The sequence below is a fragment of the Cyanistes caeruleus genome, chromosome 12 (assembly GCF_971803275.1).
Source record: "Cyanistes caeruleus chromosome 12, bCyaCae1.hap1.1, whole genome shotgun sequence".
NCBI lineage: Eukaryota > Metazoa > Chordata > Aves > Passeriformes > Paridae > Cyanistes > Cyanistes caeruleus.
In genome coordinates, this window is record NC_141712.1 from 13,719,998 (window position 1) to 13,739,834 (window position 19,837).

At 47.9% G+C, this 19,837-nt stretch overlaps 1 protein-coding gene across 2 annotated transcripts in view; it reads left to right on the plus strand.

Annotated features, from left to right (window-relative positions):
• Window positions 1–19,837, plus strand: part of GNAO1 (G protein subunit alpha o1) — a 138,894-nt gene that overhangs the window by 98,015 nt on the left and 21,042 nt on the right. For both annotated transcript variants that reach the window (XM_086847085.1, XM_086847084.1), the window contains exons 5-6: window positions 16,768–16,896; window positions 17,615–17,744. In XM_086847085.1, coding sequence (XP_086703211.1) covers window positions 16,768–16,896; window positions 17,615–17,744 — 259 coding nt within the window. The remainder of the gene's footprint in view (window positions 1–16,767; window positions 16,897–17,614; window positions 17,745–19,837) is intronic.

A 19,837-nucleotide genomic window follows, 5' to 3' on the forward strand; every position in this document is an offset into this window, starting at 1 on the left:
GCTGCTTGACTGGAATCACCAACCCTGCTCCATTCCCACAAATGAGATGCAAATCTATTTCCAGGGAGGAGCAACTCTGCAATATCTGCTGGTGCTGGCTCTGGAGTGGGGCTGTTTCTTGTCAGTGCAAGGTGAGAGAGACACGGGCAATCTGAGCCTCAGCTTGTTATAGTCTAACAATGTTTGGGCTTGGTACAGGCCTTAGGTTTCTTTATTATCCTCATAAATTAAGGAATTACTGTTGTTATATGGCTTCATCTAGGGTTGATGTGAGGTGCAGGAAGAACACAATAGGAAAGACATTGGTTTTTAAATCAGCTGATGTTTCCCAGCATCTCCCCTTCAGTCTTCACCCACCTGGAACACACAGTTTCACCAAAATTGGGTACAAACTCTCCAGGGGCTGCCTCTGTTGGCCCAAAGCAGAGGGGAGACCACATCAGATTATCCTGACAGCAGGTGTTAAGTGATGCTCACCTCCCTATCCCACCAAACTCTGAAAGGAGAGCAGGAGAATTGAGCTTCTTTGGCAAGAAAACTCACAGGCACAGGTCTGCAGGACTCTGCATAACAACATCATCATAAGACACTGGATCTTGTTATAGTGCCCATCCCACTTGGCCCCTCTCAGACCCCAGGGCAAAGGCAGAGCTCCACCAGACCAACTCTCTTTTGGGGCACAGCTCTGAAGAGACACAGGAGATACAGACTGCCCTGCAAGGAGGAGCAGAGAAGCTGCATAGGTAGTTCATTCCTTGGGGACAAAGGCACAGCAGTACCTATTACCTCCCAGCCATTTTTCATTCTGTGGTGCATCGTAACTGTGTTGTCTTTGGTCTGGGATTAGTAAAATCTTGACATCTTGACTAACTAAATTGGTATTTAATGAGACACAAATAAATGGACTCATCAGATGAGGGCTGTCCCCATTTTGGCAAAGCTCATACCAAAAGGGTAGGAGCTGAGGTAGTTCACACTGCCTAGAGGAGGAGACACTGCAAGAACTTGGAAATGATCTCTTCTCCTTTCACATTTGGCTTAGTGGTGAGGAGCAGCCAGCACCATCTATAAACACAGCACAGGGCATCCCCCCAAGGAAGCCTGCTGAACCATAGTCCTGAACCCCGGATAATCTGTTCTCATCTCCGACTGACAGACCCAACAGGAATTTCTTCCTGCCTTGTGAAGGGCTGTGGGTGACAGATTCGGCGCAGAAAGATTTGACTTTTTTTGGCTGAGTATTTGTGTATTTTTAGGCTGAAATGTCCTTATGAAACCAGCTGGAGCTGGCAGACTTCCAACCAAGGGTTGGGGTTGGTTTTTTTTTGTTCCATTCGGTTTGTTTTTTCACTGCTGCCCCTATTGCTGGCTGCAGCCTCCCTCTTCCACCAGCTCTGTCCTTCCACAGGCAGCACTCACACCCTGCAGTGAGCCCCTCACTGCATCTCCCACCTTTCACCCCAATCTCCTCATCACACCGGGGCATGGCAGTGCTGGGATGCAGCTTCACAGCCAGGGAGTCCAGACTCTCCTAGGAACTCACAGCCCCTGCTTCTCCTCCCCTGCAAGGAATCCAAGCTTCCCTCTCCCTTTCTGCACCCTTGATGTGCCCCAGCTCCACCATCACACCCTGCCCTGCAAGACAAACAGCATCATTCACACAGGCCAAGGGCAGGAGATGGGACACCTCCTGAGGGGTGCACCAGAGAGGCTTTCAGGGCAACTATTGCTCCTAGAAGCTCCTTGGGAATTGGATAGCTCTAGCAAGGCATATGTCCTCCCCTGTGTGTGATTCCTGCTTTATGCCAGCCAGTCAGCACCCAGCTCTGTGCAGCAGGGGCTCAGAGCCCTGTCCCCCAGCAATGCGTGTGACCACGTGGGACCATCCGGCTGCTCTCAGCCTCCTGATTCTGCAGTGTGTCTGCAGGACAATCTGTCAGGAGACCACCATGCCGAGGCTCTTCACGCGGCTGGCGTCAGGTCTGGCACCATCTGTGATGCTGGGAGGTGAGCGTGGCGGTGGCATGTGGTTTCCTGATGTATTTGCTATCCGTTTGAAATCCTTAAATGGAAAAGAATGGCAGGAACGCAGGGATTTCTTTGTAGCCAGGCTCCACGATGGAGCAAGCTGTTTCCCACACAGGTCTGCAGGCACCAGTGGTGGCAGTGTGATGGGGAGATGATGCACAGCCTCCTGTGCCTCCCCTCCCCAAGTCCTATCCCAGAAATCACCCCAGTTTGTAAGGAAAAGTTGAAAAAGGACTTTGCTGCAGTCCAGGGAGCATGTAGCAGAACTCTGGGGCAGAGCTGCTTGCACCAGCCATGGGCAGCCCAGGAAGAGCCACTCCAGCTTAGGACGAGCCTTGCCAAGCTGGACAGATCAGCTCTGTGTGCTCAGGATGCAGTTATCTTCCTTTCCCCTCCTTTACAGCTTCTGTTTCCTCCGTGGATCAGCCCATTCCCCATCCTGTGCCCTGCGCAGGGATCTGGCACCACTGTGCCAGAGTGGTGCAATTCATCAGGCCCCACGGTGCAGGAAATCTCCAAAAGCTTTTGAGTGACTGCTAGAGGTGTGCAGCTGCTGCCACTCATTCTGCCCACCCCCTCCTGGGGACCAGGCAGTGCACACACTCTCACATTTCCCACTAGAAGAATGCAGCATTCCCATGCCCAGGTTAGGAGTTTTATCCAAAATCCAACTTCAATGTTAGGAGTTAAATCCAAAACCAATCACAAGCTTAACTAAAACTCTCTGTGTTTTTTTAAGAGAACCATTGGAAAATTGCTTTTATCTGCTGCTTCCTAAACCCTCTGGCTTGTACTTTAAAGCCTTTTTTCTGTGAACAGGAGAGCTGGAAAGCCCTTTTTTATTTCCTTAAGCAAACAGCCCCTCTAATACCAGCCTTGAGAGGCTTGAGAGAGTAAAAATGAAGGGGAAAGAAAAGCAGAGGAAGAGTAGCAAACGTTGCGGCACGCCGTAGAATCACAGGACTCGGCAACGATGGGTTTGAAGCAGCAGATGCGTGCCCATGAAGGGAGGGTGGCACAGCCTCTGTCGGGAAGGCAGAGCTCCCCGGGCCCCTGGGAGGCCAGCAGGCTGCAGCTCGTGTCGCGGTCCCCGCTGGGGACAGGAGCACGGGGCTGTTTATGAGGCGCTGACGCGCACGGTGCCGAGAGCAGCGGAGGCTGGAGCTGGCGGGGCTGGGCAGGCACGGATGGGGGAGCCCCACGGGAACACGGCCCCAGCACCTGTTCGAGACGGGTCTGTGGGCTGGGATTCGCTCTGTGGAGCTCTGGGCACCGATTCTTTCACAGGCTAATCGATACAATAGCTCTAATTAGCCCTGGAGCAAACAGCACTTTGTGTCTTGCTTAGCCAGCACATGTGCTGAGCCAACATTCAGCCCCCAGCCGTGGAGCTGCATTTTGGGTGGGAAGAGGGGAAATTCGGGGTCCTTTCTCCAGGACTCAGCAGCACGGGTACGTGTTTGGACATGGCCAGCGCCGTGTGTGTGGTGGGTAAAGGGAGTGTCCTGGGAGAAACCTGGCAGCAGAGGCATTTAGGCAAAAGCTGTGCAGGCGGCAAGGGGGCTGTGCTTTTCCTTGGGGTTTTACTCCAGCCCTGTGGAGACCCGCACTCCAGGGCTGGGACAGTGCCAGGGGTGGCCTTCCTGCCTCCTCCCTCTCTTGGAAACCTGACAAGGGGTTTGTTTGTACCTCTTTTTCCCCAGAGCACTCACAGATGAGACTATCATTGATCTGGGCAGCAGAACTGAAGGCAGACAAATGTGATGCTGCCACAGCACTGCTCACGTGCTGCTCTACCATACTAGCTGGGCACAAGCCCTATCATCAGACAGGACCTAATATGCTGCAGACATATCTTTGACCTTTTCCTATATTTTTTTTTACTCCTGCTACATACTAGTTGGGACTAGCTAGTGCTAGGTTCCTATCAGGCCATTCTTCCATCTTTTACACTATTACGGTAAAAATAACAGACTGTGTGTGAACTATTGTTTCATCTTCCCCATGTTTGTTCCTTGCCTTCAGACCACTGACATATCACACAGATCCAAATCCAAAACTTCTGTATTGTCAGTCCACCCAGAAAACCTTATTACCCCCCAAGCTGCCTCTGCACCTGCCCAGCTCTCAGGGTATTCCTGCAGGGACTGTCAGGGGCCGGCACACACTCACTGCTTTGTGGGCACAGGCTCTGGGCAGGTTTCTCTGTTTGTTCGTGACAGCAGAAGGAGGCTGGAGAACAGCAGAGTGAACACTCATCCTTATGCCAAAATCCTCATGCTTACAACCTTCCCCACCTCCAATACATTTAATGGATTTGAATGCTTGAGTGCCTGGAGAAAGGACCTCCTCAAAGGTCCCTGGGCACCCTGACACTTTCCAGAAACTGAATTTATTGTCAAAAAAAGAGGAGAAATGGTTGTGAGCCTAGATTTTAGGCAGCACCTATTCCATGCTGCTGGGAGGGGAAGGAGATACAGGGGAGAGGAAAGCCAGGCACAAACTGCACCATGCAGCCACGCCAAGAAGTGTCAGCTCTGGTTTTGGTGGTTAGTCCAAATCTTTTGTTGGGGATTTATAATGCACTTTGTGTTGTTGTAACTCCTTCCTTGCTGGGCTACCCCAGTGCTGAGCAGCAGGTTTGCTGGGAATGGCAGCATTGAAAAGAAATTTAGTGCTAAAAAACTGCATGCCTGGTCCATGAAACACCATGTGAGCAGTCACTGTAGCTCTGAGGCTTTTACAGCATTTTTAGTGGTATAAATCAGAATTTCTCAATCCCTCAGTATCACTGTTGGTATGTAAGGTTTGGCAATAGCGTAAGAACCATTTCCAAATCCTCCTTCAGGGAAACACCAGCCAGTACATCCTACTGAGCATCATTAATGTCAGTTTAAACATTTGCAGTTAAACAGATCCATGGTCTTGCAGTCCCCAACATGAGAAATACTGCACCAGTGTGCTGAGCAGTGATGCCAAATCTGCCATGGGCAGGAACAGGAGAAAGAAAGAGGCAGGGGTGGCTGATGCTAGTTAGCAGGTGCTGAGAGCTGGGAATTTATAATGGAGTCCAGGCAAAAACCTTTGCCCAAATTAAACTAATGTTAAAGCAGCAACTTCACATGAAGAAATCCCCAGAGGACCTTCTTGTTGAACAAAAATGCATAAACAGAGAAATGACACAAATGCAGAAGTTACAAACAAATTCAGGAAAAAAGGCTGCATATTTCTGCCCAGGAACTCAATTACTATACCCTGCCCAGGGGACCACACTTGGAAATGGAAGAGCCTCTTCCCCCACACATGATAAAGAGCTGAATCTCCTGATCCACAGTCTCCATCCAGTCCCACCTGCACTCAGGCCTGGCAGTGCAAGGTGTCAGATCAGCACCTTCTCTGAAGTCCCAGCAAAGATCATCACAGTGTGAGACTCCTTGGCTTGTCAGGGCATCCTGTGGTGACAGTAGGGAGCAATGTAAGGGGAGACCTCCTATGTGAATGGATAGCTCGCATCAACAAGGAAAGCCTGAAGAAAAATTGGACAAAATCCAGTTTCTTTCTTTACACATGCTACCCTGCCTCCCCTGCCACGTGTTCCCATAACAACAGTGCCACATTACGCACCTCCATGGTTTCAGCTACGGTCCCGCAGGTGCTCCCTCAACACCACAGTGTGACACGTCATGCTGGCTCCCTGCCTGTGCACACCAGGCCTGGGCACGTGGGACAAGCCTGCTTCATGGCCCTTTTCTCTGCAATGCTTCTTCTTTTTCCTTATGCCTTGAATCTCATCAATCCGGTCCTCAGCGCTGGGGACAAGTGGGTCATGCAGTGAGCATGTGGAGAAGACCCCCACAAGAAAAATATTTATGGGGATGCAGAGGCAAGGGACAAGCAACACTGCAGATATAACCCAGATTCATCCTGCAGCCTTACCCTGTATGGACCTAAGGAGGCATTCCTGGGATTCAGGATGTTATTTCTATTTTCACTTCGCAGTGGGAGCCAAAAAACCTCTGTATTTTGAGAAGCTTCAAACATTGATTGGATACGGCTGATTCTTCCATCAGCTGGTGCAGTGCCACCAGATGAATAAATCTTGCATGCATCTGTAATTACTGCTTAGCTTGTGTTTAAGTGCTGTGTCATTGATCTGCAGAACTCATCAAAATCCATAAGGGAATGCATGAAATTATATTGGATGGAGCAGAAAGGTACAAGAAAACATCCATTTTCAGCCTTGTTTGTTCACCAAAAAAAAATAGAAGAAAGCATTTATTTATCTCCACTCAAATTCTTGCATTAACTTGTCGATTTGTGACTTAATCATCAATTGTAACACCATTTTATTAGCTGTTCTTTATGTACGGAATATATTTCTTTCTTAGAGCAGGCCTTAATATAATACATTCTGTTTCTACCAGCCTTGCAGTACCTGCCCCTAAGTGGGCAAAATCTCTATTAAAAGCATGGAAGAATATTGCTTGAGGGTTATAAAACTCAATACAGAAATGTCTTGTGGTCAAAGCTCCTGACTGCATTTTAGGAAACCCAAAGTGACTTCCAAGTGCCACCACAGACTTCCCATCATGTCCTCAGGCAAATCATCTATCCCCTTAATACTTCTATTCCTCCTAAAGCAAGTGTGATTAATAGTATTTCCCTGCTCCAGTGGGAGGCTGGGAGGACACATCAATCCTGCTCAGCAAGAGCTGAGGTGCTCCAGCAGCAGGGAGCAGGGGTGATGCTTTGCTCACCAGCCATCTGCTCGAGGTGATCTCCCGTCCTGCAGCCAAGAGGAAGCACACCAAAGGCATTTATTGGGAATAAAGCCCTCAATGTCTGGAAGCACTCCTGATGTTTTCCAGACCTAATGTTTCTCTGGCCCAGCTCTATCCTCCCACTGGAAGTGAAGTGCTCCTGGGTCAATCAAACTTTTCCCAAAAGCAAAGAGGAGCTCCTGCTCTGCCCACCTGGCTTACTGCAGCACCTTGGCCCATGGCTTGCTCCCAAGAGATGTGGTCACTGACAGGTCCATGGGCAGGCAGCAGATGCTGCTTTCTGGCAGGGACATGTCCCCAGGGCACAGAGGAAAGTCTGAAGAAGCTCAAGTGCAGACAGCTGTTCCCAGTTCTCCTGGAGGAACATGCCTCTGAGGTGGAGTCCTCAGCTCATCTCCCACAAAGCCACACCAGCTTTGTGGCTGGGCTGTCCCATGCAGAGTATCCCAAATCAATTTTGTCATGCAAATGTCCCTGATGCATCTGAGCTAAGCACAGGGATCAGCCTGTTCCTGCAGAGACCTGGGAACAACCCAAGCCACTGTCTGGACTGCAGGAGCCTAACCCCAGGGGTGGGTGTGTGGTGACAGGTAATAATAGACCTCTGAAGTTGCTTGTGCCAATAGAGAGGGAAAAAGGAAAAATGGGGGGCCAGCAGGTGACAGCCTTTCTTTGTGAGAACAATCGAGTTATTTTGATATATGATAAACAAATCTTCTGCTGACAATGATTAGGTTGAACGTTTTCTAAAGGGATGAGAAGCTCCATGAATTTTCCCTTACGTGTCTCTGCTTCTGGATCCAGCCTGGACTAAAACCAAAATGCTGTGATATCACAAGCAAAGCTGTTCTCAAAGGAGCCTCAGCCTGACAGCTGCTGAGAAGGACCAGAAAGTCCATTTGCGTAGCACAGATTTTACACGCCCAAGAGATCCACCTATGTCTGGCATAACTAAAATATTTTTAGTGTGCAGCCAAGGGTAAAATTTCCAGGTTTTGCTTTTGCTACCTATGAGTCACATCTGTCCGTGGCAGAGCACTGGCTAATTTTTCTTTGGCAGGGATGCTTAAATGACATTTGAAAGCATAGCTTGCTAATAGATCAGGAAAATGGACAGATGAGAAGAGACAGAGATACAATTCTCATTCCATCACCAGGAACACATCTTCCTCAGCAGGGTGAGTGGATAAATGAGGCCCCTGATTGTGGTCAGCTCCTGACAGACCTACCCCACTCCTCATAACTGCGCCATCATCCAGCCATGGGCATCCTCCAGCTACTTGACAGGAGAACACAGATCTCATTAAGCGGTGCTTTCTTTCGCAGCATTAGATCTAAATCCCTCACCGGTGCTATCCCTGTTGCAGACAGACACCGAGCACTACAAAACACTGCAGTTGTATCTAATTCTTTTCTTCCAGCTTAGAAATGGAGATGTTAATGCTATTTCACCAACAAGTGTGTAAATAGATGTCCCAGGCCTTTGTGCACACCCTGATGAATATCTCTGGCCAGCGGCTAATCAAAAGGTTAAAGTCTGTGGGACTGGTTTCATCTGTGGTCCCAGCTGTCTGCTTTCCAGGGCTGGAGTAATTCTGAGTAATTAGCTCATTTGGCCTTGGGGCCAAATTGAATAGTCTGCTGTGCAATGCGAGGAGCGCTGGGGCGAGAGATCCTTCGTGCCTGTGCTGGTGCGCTCACTGGGGGCTGTGCATGCAGCAAACCGGGTTAGTTGATGCCTCTCCCCTCTCTGGGCTCAGCAGATGCTTGTGAATGCACCAGGGGCCCTGCTGCAGCACGGGGCCTGCATTCTCTGAGCAAGGCTCCTTCCCAGAACAAGCCCTTCATTATCCCAAACTCCCCGGGGCTTATTTTTAGCCCCTCCTTTTCTTTCCTTTCTTCTTTTTACAGTATAGAAAATGATCAGCTCCACTGTCAGCCAGCTTATAACAGCAGTCCTGGAGCAAAGAAAAAAGCTTCAAACCCACTGACTCTGTTGCATAAAGGTTTAGGCACAGATCCTGCTCACTTCCAGGGTTCCAAGTCCCACCATTTTTCATCCCTTTTCCAGCTCAGCTGCTGTCCTTCAGAGCTGGGCATCAGAATGAAGCAGAGCCTTACGTAAAGCAAGAGCAAGGTTGGAGCTTTGAGCCTTCCCCAGCTTCAGCCAAAGTTCGATCAGTGCCTGCTCTGCCCTGCTGTGCAGAGGACACCTGCGTGCAGGGCCACCAGGAGAAAAGACCTTGCACAGCCTCAGCCGTGCGTCATCCCGGGCTCATGCAGAGCCACTGGACAGACACAGCCATCAAAATCCTTTGCTTATAAAACAAAGCCAAGGGTGCCTTGTGGTCAGCAGCTCTGCATTAAACAACAATTTAAATCACAGGCTTTATATAAAACAGTGGCATTGCCCAGATGAGGACACTGCTAAAAGGCATCACAGCACTGCTGGTGGACTGTGGTCATCAAATCTGCCCTGTGTAGCAGCCCCAGGGACCTGGTGTTACACTGCCTGGTTCTCCAAATAGCATCAGATTGAGTGGCTGTAAAACAGATGGTCACTTGTAGAACAAGGCAGCTATGGCTCCCTCCTTTCTCCATCTCAGAAAGGATTTGGGAGATGAGGAAAACCCCTTAGTATGTGATGAGAGGCTCCAAAGTGCTTCCGTGCAGTAATGTCTTGGTAGCAGAGTAAAGATGCTGCACAGCAGATGTTGTGGAGGTCTCAGAGATGTCTACAGAGAAACAAGTGTGGGATAGGGAGGAGAGAGAGGACAGCTGTTCCCATTCAAAAATTAACAAAGTTAAACTCTGACATGGCAGTTTAAAAACCAGAAAAAGGCAGTTTGTTCACAGACAGGGTAGCTGAGCTTGGAAATTCCTTGCTGCAGATGTGGTTGTTAGAAGTTTAAATTGCTGCAAAAAGTGCCTAGACAAATTTCTGGAAGAAAAATCATTGAGGGGTAATAATATAAAGATATCACACTACTCTTTGAAACTCTGTTGTCCATATGAAGTACTGGAGGCTGGGAGAGCTGAATACTGTATCCCTGCCCTGTATTGGTACTTTTAACATCTGCTCTTGGACACTAGCTAAGCTAGGTGAGTCATTGATCTGACCCAGACATGTTGTTTTTTCTCTTTTGTAAGGGCTCTGATATGTAAAAAAAACCTTTTTCATCTCCTCTTACATCCCATCCAATTTTCAAGCTTCAATGCAGAAAGATAAGCCCACATCTCCTTTCCCAGGACCCCTCCAAAATCCTTTCTGGGTAAATTGCTTGTGCTTGCTTTTCCTCCAAAACCCACCTCACCCCCAGCCAGAGCTCTCTGATCAGAAACTCAAACCATAACACAGTGGCCTTTAATTCCAGCAGTAAGGAGCAGAGACATGGCCAGATCTGACCACCTGTGAGCAAAGCCAGCCAGCACTTGCACCTGGAGACCCCTCATGTCCTCAAGTACCTTTGTTACACAGCTGCTATTTAGTGACTCTTCTCATCCACATGTGATGCTAAAAATTATTCTGGATCCAGTCATGCCTTGCAAAACTGCAAGTCTAACTAGGACAGCTAAACTCCAACCTGCTTTTATTCATTCCTCCTTCCTATCATTAGTATTAATATCAACTTGTCAAGTTGATTTTGATGTACAAGCACTGTACAGCCTTGCTTCAGTGCAGGGCCAAAAAAATTAAAAATGCATCACAACGCAGCATCTTTTTTTTCAAGATTTGGCACTTTCCTTTAATAGCAGGGACCATCCTCCTCACTCCCCAGAGAAGAATAGTGAAAACCCATGGCATCTAGCAAGGTTCTTTCAAGAAAGTAATCCAAATAATCCCTGAGCCCGGTGACCATCACTCCAGCTGTTTGCAGCCTGCAAGAAGCAGGCGCCAGAAGTGACATCTCACTGGTCAGATTAAGTTAGGGGAAGGAAGTTGGGGAGTTTTCATGCTGGTATCTCATCTGGTTGGACGTGAGATGAGATTTATCATTAGGAGCGGCAGCAAGATAGCAGGGCTTGCCATATAATTCATGTGATTGCCATGGAGGCAGGACTGGCTGATGGAGGAACACAACCAGAGACACTAAACTCAATACCTGAAATCCAGGAGAAAATTCCCAAGACCTTCCTTCTCTAGGCTGGACTGAGAAAACACCAGACAATGTTCTTGCCCTCAGATGAGTTACTCCTCCCCTAAGGTCTTTTCCCACATAACCCACGTGGAAATGCCTCAGGAACAGTGTATACCATCTTCTGGCTTTTGTTGGGGGAAGAGGAGGGCTCTGCATGGTCTCTGCCCTTAGACAGGATTCCTGAAAGGACACAATGCTACTGCTTGGCAACATTTCAAGCCTTTCATAACTGATGATTATTTATAAGACACCTGTGACATCACCTCTATGTAAGCCAGACTGGTGCTTGATTTTCCCCTTTCCCTCAAATATAACAGCAGATATGACTGGACATAGTGTCTGCAGAAAAAAACACTGTGCCATGACCTCTGGGTACTTGCCCAGCACCAGCTACCCTGGGAAGCCAAACCAAACTCTATCAGGCAAACCTTCAGGCAGCAGTGCCCACATGGTTTTGCTCTCTGGTAGGAGATACTACAAGAGTTTACTCTGCTGTTGTAGAGCCACTACTGACACTCCCTAAACCCAGTGCTTATCCTCTGAACCTTTACAGTCACTAAATATTAAAAGGTTTTAATGCTAAATATACATTGAATTGTGTATTCATCATTGAAAGAAAGGAAGAAGATAAGATGGAAGATAAGATCAGATACAGGCAGCCTTCCACCCATGAGCAAGGAAGGAGTGCTCAGGTAGAGCCACCTTTACATAATCATTTATATTTAGATGAGATGGAGTCTGTTCATGACAACCTTGATTAAAAACTCAGCATTTGCCAAGACACAATGTTGGAGCTGCCCCTTGAGTGCCTCAGTACACAGAGTCCAAAATAACCCAGCAGTGACTCAGCTGCATGTGTTGACAAATGGGGATCTGCTTCCTCATCAAATACAATACGAGCCAACAAATCGAGGCTGGGGGATCCCACGCACACATGGCCTTTCCTTCATGGAGAAGATGTGGCCAGAACCCAGGACAGCTGGGATGGAGGAGCCACTGGGAAGATGCTGCTGTCTCCAGGCTTGCTGTCTCGAAGCTCCAACTCCCACTCCCTGCAGATCTGCCCCAAACCAAGACCCAGCTGTGGCTGCTGCTGCACCGCAGCTCACTGAGCACTGCTGATGTGAGCGTGGTATCAGCATGGTGTGAGCACCTTGGGTGTGCTGGATGATGATTCACATGGAGAGCTGGATGATGCAAAAAGACTGCCAAGGTGTCACCCTCACTGCAAGAAAAACCCAACAGACGTTTAACCATCTTGCTGCCGTTAATCTCAATAGACGTGAATGTCTGTGTGAGCTTTGCCACAGGTATCCAGCCTTGACCACAGCCTGCAACCTCAGCTGCACTTCTTCCTTCAAGAAAGCAGCCAGTGGAGCTTTTGGCATAGGCAGCACAGTCCTGGGAGAAGGTTCCCGTGCTAGCTGAGAGCCTGAGGAGGGGTCCCTGTGCACGCACTGCACGTAGGCTGCTCTGCTGAGCTGTTCCCGTGGGACACCTGAACTAGAGTTCCTTTACTCCATGCAGTGTCTCTGGCATCAACAGTGATGCTACCAGATGCTTTTGGAAACAGCAAATGAAGGGGGAATACTACTGTGTATAGCTATTCACTATCAACCAGCCTGTACAGAGTTCCTGCCTTCCTTAGCCTCTGTGAATTGCCATTTCCTCACATTTTGCTTTTAGCAGCATAAAATAGTTGGGCTTAACCTCCCTGAGCGTGGTAAACTGAACGACTCAGAAACCTGCAATCTGCTTCAAAACAAAGCATTTAAAATAAAAGATATGAGCAGTAATGGAGCTATTCAGCTCAGGAGCAGAAATGCTAGAGGGTTACTCATGTACTCACAAACCTTCTAACCTTCCTTCAGCTTTTTTTAACCCCTGCGAACCCGGGGTGAGGCAGGCTGCAAGTAAGAGCTGGTGTGTCATTTCAGATATGCTTCCACTCCAGCGTGCAAACCCTGGAGCTGGGAAATGGAAGAGCTCTGGTGCCAGCACCGATGACGTGGAAGGGGGAGCCAAGCTCTCACTCTACAGCCTCCAAAGTACTCTTATTTCTGCTGGTTAAACAGATGCCAGCTTCTGAGGGGATTATGTGTCATAGAGCCTGTTGGCTGTGACAACTAATTATCTCCCACAACAGTTTAGCCTTGAGATTTTCAGCTCAAAGAGCATACCAGCGGTGCTGCCATCCAGCACCATGTATAGCAATTTGTCCCCACTTGGGTTTCCCTGTTCCCAAAGAGGTGGCACCCCCAAAATACACTATCCTCCCCCAGCTCAGGCTCACACCAGCAGGTCCTTCCAGGCAGCATAGCAGAGAGCACCAGCACTCTGAGATGCTTCCAGCAGGAACCCAGGAGAAAAAGCAGCAGCTAAAATCACCTCGGCATCCAAACAGCAGCCTGGCTGATCCTCCCATTCCCACAGCTGGGTGAATGGCACACTCCTCCAGCTGAGCTTCACAGGCTGCACACACCAACAGGGTCCAGCTCAGCTGCAGCCAAGTGCAGGGGAAGAAAATATCTGCCACAGCTTGAGTCTCTTTCTAGAAAGGAGCAGCCAAAGATTTAAACAGTTTTGGAATGCAGCCTCAAAACTAGCACTGAAAGTGTTTTATAACTTCATATAAATCGATGGCTGACCCCCATTGAAACTCCCAGGAACAGATGAAAAGCAGACCCAGACAAATGAAAAAATTTAAGTCATTGAGAAACACACAGGGGGCTGGAAAAGACTTAAAGATGAGAAAAGAGATGAAGAGAGGAGTTAACAGAAAAGGTAAAGGGTGTATTGGCAAGCAGGTACTGGAGCTGGGGTGCCCAGCAGCCAGGCTGGAGGAGTTGGTGTGGGAGTGACATCAAGGCTCTAGACTTGCAGAGCTCAGCTCACCTGCAGCCAGAAAAGGTTGAGTACCGGCAGTACTGAGTATTCCTCTGCCAAGCACCAGTTAAGCACTGGGAAGCAGCTGCTAGAGGGCCCCCAGCTGAGGTGCCTATGGAGATATCCCAGCTGGGATCACAAACTGGATGCTATCAGGTAGGAGAGGGTAGATGGGATGGATCCGGCTTGACTCTCCCCTCTCTATCACTATCATGCTGCCCTCTGGAGAGCTTGGCAGGCTGCACCAGCTTCCCCAAAGCCCAGATCCCCAAGAGGACTTGGGTGGAGCCAGACATGAGGCTGCATCACAAGGGAAGGGAGGCAAGGTTTTCCAAGCCTCAGAGTCAAGTTGAATGCAGGATCAAATCAAATCTGGAGTTGACTTGCTGTCAGGCACCCAAGGGGAATGCTGTGTGGAAGAACCATGGACTGGGCACACTAGTGAGAGTGAGAATGCCCTGAAATCCCAGCACACAAACAGGTTTTAGGTGATGCTGCCATTCACCAGCAAATCATCGCAGATTGAGAGCAACAATTACAGTAATGAGCTTCTCCATCACTGCACTGCTGAGGACCTGAGTCCTTTGGCTGGTTTGCAGTAAATTTCTTCATTTGCTGCACTCCCAGCATAAAAGGAAAATCTCAAAAGCAAGAATAATTAATGGGGAACATTAAATTGAAGAGAGTTGGGTCATCAGAAAATGGAGATGGAGGAAGTGATAAAGGACTTCAGGAGCTGCAAGAGGAAAAGAAAATCCCCTCTCTTACACCTCAACTTTTTAATATCACCTTAAAGTACTCTGTTCCTGAGGACAGAGGAGAGCCTGAGTCTCTGAATACCAGCACTGCAGAGCTGCCTCGGTCTGCAGGGCTCTGTGAAGAGGTGCAGCTGTCTCTTAAATAACTGGAGTTGACACCAGTTGTGAATAGATGAGTGATCGTGGCTTCAGCCGTCACAGCCGAGGATCTGATTTCAAATGAAGCCCCATTCATCCATCCAGTGCCCATCACAGAGTTATTAAAGGAGCATCTGTCACAAAACCACAATGCCTTTAAATGCTTGAAAAAGGGCACAACAAAAATAAGCCTGCTTAGCTTATATACTTTCCTCTGGGTGACGTGATTCTTGGAACTGTTTAGAAAAATAAATTATAAATATGATGAGTAGGGAAAATATGTGATACGAGCAGGGTGAAGTTTGTCTTTGACCTTAGTGTAGAGTTTGGCTGTCTGTTTGTTGTTCCAGGCTTGTGGGGTAGGCATGAGAGACAGTGGCAGGGAGTTTGTCTGGGTAGCAGAGTGCACAGCCCCAGCTCACAGGTGTCTCTGGCTCAGAGCACTCCCTCCAGGACACAAATGCATTCCTGGTTTGGATGGAGCAGGGATATCATCTCCAGCAGCAGGTCAGGGCCAAGTTCAGGCCAAATGGGATGTGCTATGGCAAGGCAAATGAGGGGAGTTGGATTGGTTACTCATCGGGACTAAAACCATGTTCTGTGTTTTTAAAAAAGTGCATTTAGCTAAATGGAAAGTCATGCATAGACATCATGGCTGTCTTCAGTGAATGATTCCAGCTCATACCATTTCACACTCACCAGCAAACTCTCACCTGAGACAACAAAGTCTTTTCTTTCTCTGCGATTGTGCAGCTGCTTGTACTACTTTTTATTCTCTGCCTATTGCATTGGGCAAAACTGCCATCTTCTGGCATCTGAATAGGTGCCCTCCTGTCCTGCCACCAGCAGGTCACCTCCTGCCCCACTGCCTCTCTGGGTGACATCCAGGCACAGGGATCAAAGGAAAAGATCATTGTTCATGCACAGACATGCTCTATTATATCCACAATATATTGGAAGCATCTCAGAGCATTAGATTGATGCTCCTGGGGCTAGAGGTGGGCATTTATGCCTTGTAATGCACATCAAACCCCTTTTATGAGAAACTAAGAGTGTTTGCATGCAGGCTTAATGGGGGTGAAAAAGACAGGTGCGTGATGCAGGCCTGTATTTATAATTCATATTAAATGGCAATCCAAATTCCTCTTTTCTTAATTTTTTTTTTTTTTAAATGTCTTGAATGTGGATGGAAAACTGGAATGTGGTCATATGTGCAAAGATGTTGGGTTCCTCTACACAAACGTTTCATGCCAAAAGACAGGACTTCCTACCCCAAGTTTCAGCCTAGGGAGGCATTGCCTGTGTTCATAGATTTTAAGTTTAAAGCAGAATAAAGTTACATGTTTTAAACTGCCCAAGAATTTAGAGATTTAGAAGCTAAATCTCCTCTCTGTTCCCCCAAAGCCCCAGGTTGTGCTCTCAGATTATGACCCTTTAAGTGGAGTCCTGGATTCTTTCCAAGAGCTGCATCTCCTGCCCTATGCTGGATTTTGAACTGAAGCAGTGACTCACCTGTGCAGATTCATCTCCCTTCATTTGAGCTGACTGAAAGCAAGGCATGGCATGTCCCCCCCTCCCTTCCCAGCACAGAGAGAGGCATGTCCAAAGGGGACTCAATCTGTATGTTTTGGGAGCAAGACCTGTATGCTCCAACCTCTTGTCTGAATAAACCCTTGCAGAAAAAGGTGTGTGTACAGGATCCAGAACAATGGACTGATTTGGACCCTAGTTCCTCAGGGAATAAAAATACCAAGTTAATATTAAAGCTGTGTATTTTCACAGATTGCAGGCGGTACTCACAACACACCATGCTTAATTTCCTGCTTTCAGTTCCCTATCAGATTTTATGCTTAGCTTACTGATGTTTATTTTTCCCCAGAATAGGAATCTTTTTTTTTCCTTTAGTTACGATACATTCAGCCATGAAAAATGAGATTGAAAAAGATTAATAGGAAGCTGAAGGATTCATCTGAGATTGACAAAGATTAATGTGTGTCTTATTCTTAGCTGTTTTCTTTTTCTTTTCCCTTCTCTTAGCTACCTAGACAGCTTAGATCGAATTGGAGCTGCAGACTACCAGCCCACGGAGCAGGATATCCTCCGAACCAGGGTCAAAACAACTGGCATCGTAGAAACCCATTTCACATTCAAAAACCTCCACTTCAGGTTAGTCTAAAACTGTACAGTAAATGTTCAGCACAACTATTTTATCACAGGGTTTCCCCATAGCTCCTAAAGGAGTTGTTAAATTGCTGGTTAATGCATGGACAGCTCCCACTGCAGAAAGGAATGTTCCACAGCATTTTGGAGGGTCAGCAATATGAAAAGTTTGGCAATCCTGTCTTGAAAGTCACTTCCTGTAAGACAGAAGCTCCTGGAAGCTTCTTCTAGCCCAAACAACACCTCTTTCTTGGAATGTATAAGACAAGATTGACCCCCAGATCTTATCAAGGCTCATAAATATAAAAATATTTGGCCAGATCTTTTCTCTTAAGTGGGTCAGTCACATGTAGTTAACACAATACATTGACCCTCATGATGCCATCCAGTAGCAAGAAGAGGGTACACAGACAGAAGGCCACACACAAACAGTATTTAGAGCATATAAAAGTCAAGCGTGTGTGGTCTCCACCTCCACAGACCCTCTGGGACTAGCACAGTGCTAAAGGCTCTCCCACAAATCCCCCCATCCCTGTCTGTAACTGCTCCTCCCAGTCCTCCTCAGCTGCAGTTTCTGGAGGAGAAGACCAAGCTAGTGGTGAAAGACCCACTGCTTTGTGTTTGAAGCCTCCCAGGGCCCATGTGGTCAGAGAATGCCCAGAATGCTAAAGTTCCCTGGTAACTAGGGAGGAGTGGGTGGTGATGGTTCCCCCCTGTGCTGCAGGCTCTTCGATGTCGGGGGCCAGCGGTCAGAACGCAAGAAGTGGATTCACTGCTTTGAGGATGTCACAGCGATCATCTTCTGTGTCGCGCTGAGTGGCTACGACCAGGTCCTCCATGAAGACGAAACCACGGTGAGTCTAACTGGGTCTTGGAGGCCCCAACACCTCTTTATGGGTTACTGCAAAGCCAGCAGCTCCTCAGAGATCGCCAAATGCTCCCTGGGCTGCTACAGTAATGTGCTTTTGTCCGTCGCTCCCCCTTGACTCTGAAATCCTGGGGAGATCTCTCCTCCTTCGCACTCTTTGACATGAAGTCTGTGTGCTCAGGTAATGCTTCCTTACACTGGTAAAGGCATAGTGGTTTGCTTCTCCTTTCTAGCCAACCTGTGTTTTCAAAATGCTTTACAGGACACTATAACTAGCAAGAGGATAGGTTTTAAATCAGGGAAGCAGTCAGGCCATGGTGCAGAGGTGCAGGACAGCAGTGTGAGCCCGGGGCTCAGCCCAGGAATATAACTGATTTCTTCAGGCTACAGAAATCCGTTTTCCTTAGTGACAATGGAACTATTTGAGTTCTCAGGTAATTTGTTCTAGGAGAGATTTTATGACTTCCCACTGTGACATTAGGCTCAAAATACCATCTGGAAATAAAGCTGGTGAGGATCTGTGTGCTCCCTGGTATTAGAGTGCAATTAATACAAGTGGCTTGAATACACAAAAAAGGATGCAGTAAGACTCATTACTATATTCTGACCATTCATTCAATATGATGGGGATGCATGTTTTTTGGGACTAATGACAACTACTGTGGGCACCCAGTTAATGAAAAGGAATTGGAGGCCATACTCAGACTAAGTAATGATTTCATTGGTGCCCAATCTGCAGCAGCAGCAGCATGGACTGCTCACTCCTGCCAGCTCTGTCTCTCTGAGGCTTTTTATTCTCATACTGATAAAGATGTCAGGTTTGCAGAAAGCTGTGGATGAAGATGGAATCCAGGGAAAGATTGCTGTTAGGTGACACTTGTCTTGTCCCAAAAAGACTAAGGGGTACTGTGGTTTCTAGCCTCTGAGCCAGGTTTATGAGTTCTAGCAAACTCTTTGATGAAGTCACCTGGTTGTTTGAACCATATTGATGCCAGAATTCTGGGTGATATTAACATTACCAGTCACAGGATTGGTAATAGCATGAAGCTGTGTCAAGGAGAAGTTTAGGCTGGAAATTAGGAAAAGGTTCTTCACCCAGAGTGTGATCAGGCACTGGAACAGGCTCACCAGGGAAGTGGTCACAGCACCAAGCCTGACAGAGTTCAAGAAGCATTTTGACAATGCTCTCAGGCACATGGTGTGACTCTTGGGGTTGTTCTGTGCAGTACCAGGAGTTGGATTGGATGGTCCTTGTGATTCTGTGATCATGACTGTGTCTCCTTCCAGACTGACTGAGACATGCTACATCCTGTCATGTCCACTTATTTATAATCCCCAGTTGTCTTCTCCCTCTGACCCTGGCCCTGATACATTCAAGAATGCTCAGCCATGTAGGATTTAGTGGGAAGGAACCAAAATCTCCTGATGTGATTTGAAAAATCCAGCCATTAGCTCAACACTGTAGAGCTCTACAACTAGGCAGCAAAATCAGCCAGGAGACACACAAGAGCACAGAGGGAGAGGATGGGGACAGGGAGAAAAGCTGTGATATGAATAGAGAGTGTTCTCTAGGTATAACTTGGATCATGGCACCCAAATTGTGAAGCCAAAGACAGCTTTTAAACAGATCACATTTGGATGCCCATCTACACAAGTCAGAGCCTGTGATTCAAAGCCATGGAGCACAAAATGGAATGGCCTGAATGCCAATGCCATTTTTAAATGTCAGCCTTAACTCTGCTCCTCTGAGCTGGAGGTTAGAGCATCTCTCCTGGGGAGAGCCCTGCCAGTGATTGCCCCTCACCCAGCACCACCTCACAGCCAGCTCAGTCTCCCCCCTGAAGTGCCACGCTGCAGAAAATGGGATTTATGCATCTCCAACTTTCCCTTTGCAGCAGGAGAGCAGCCTGGTGCAGCTCTGGCACAGCACTGACATTTGCTTGCTATTTCAGTCCCTGTTCACAACACATTTCGGGGGATGCTGAGCAACAGGAGGGCAGAGGCAGCTGCTGCTCATTTACACATTCGGCGTAAATGGGGAAAGGCATCGCCACCACCACACCGGCAGGACGCCCCTGC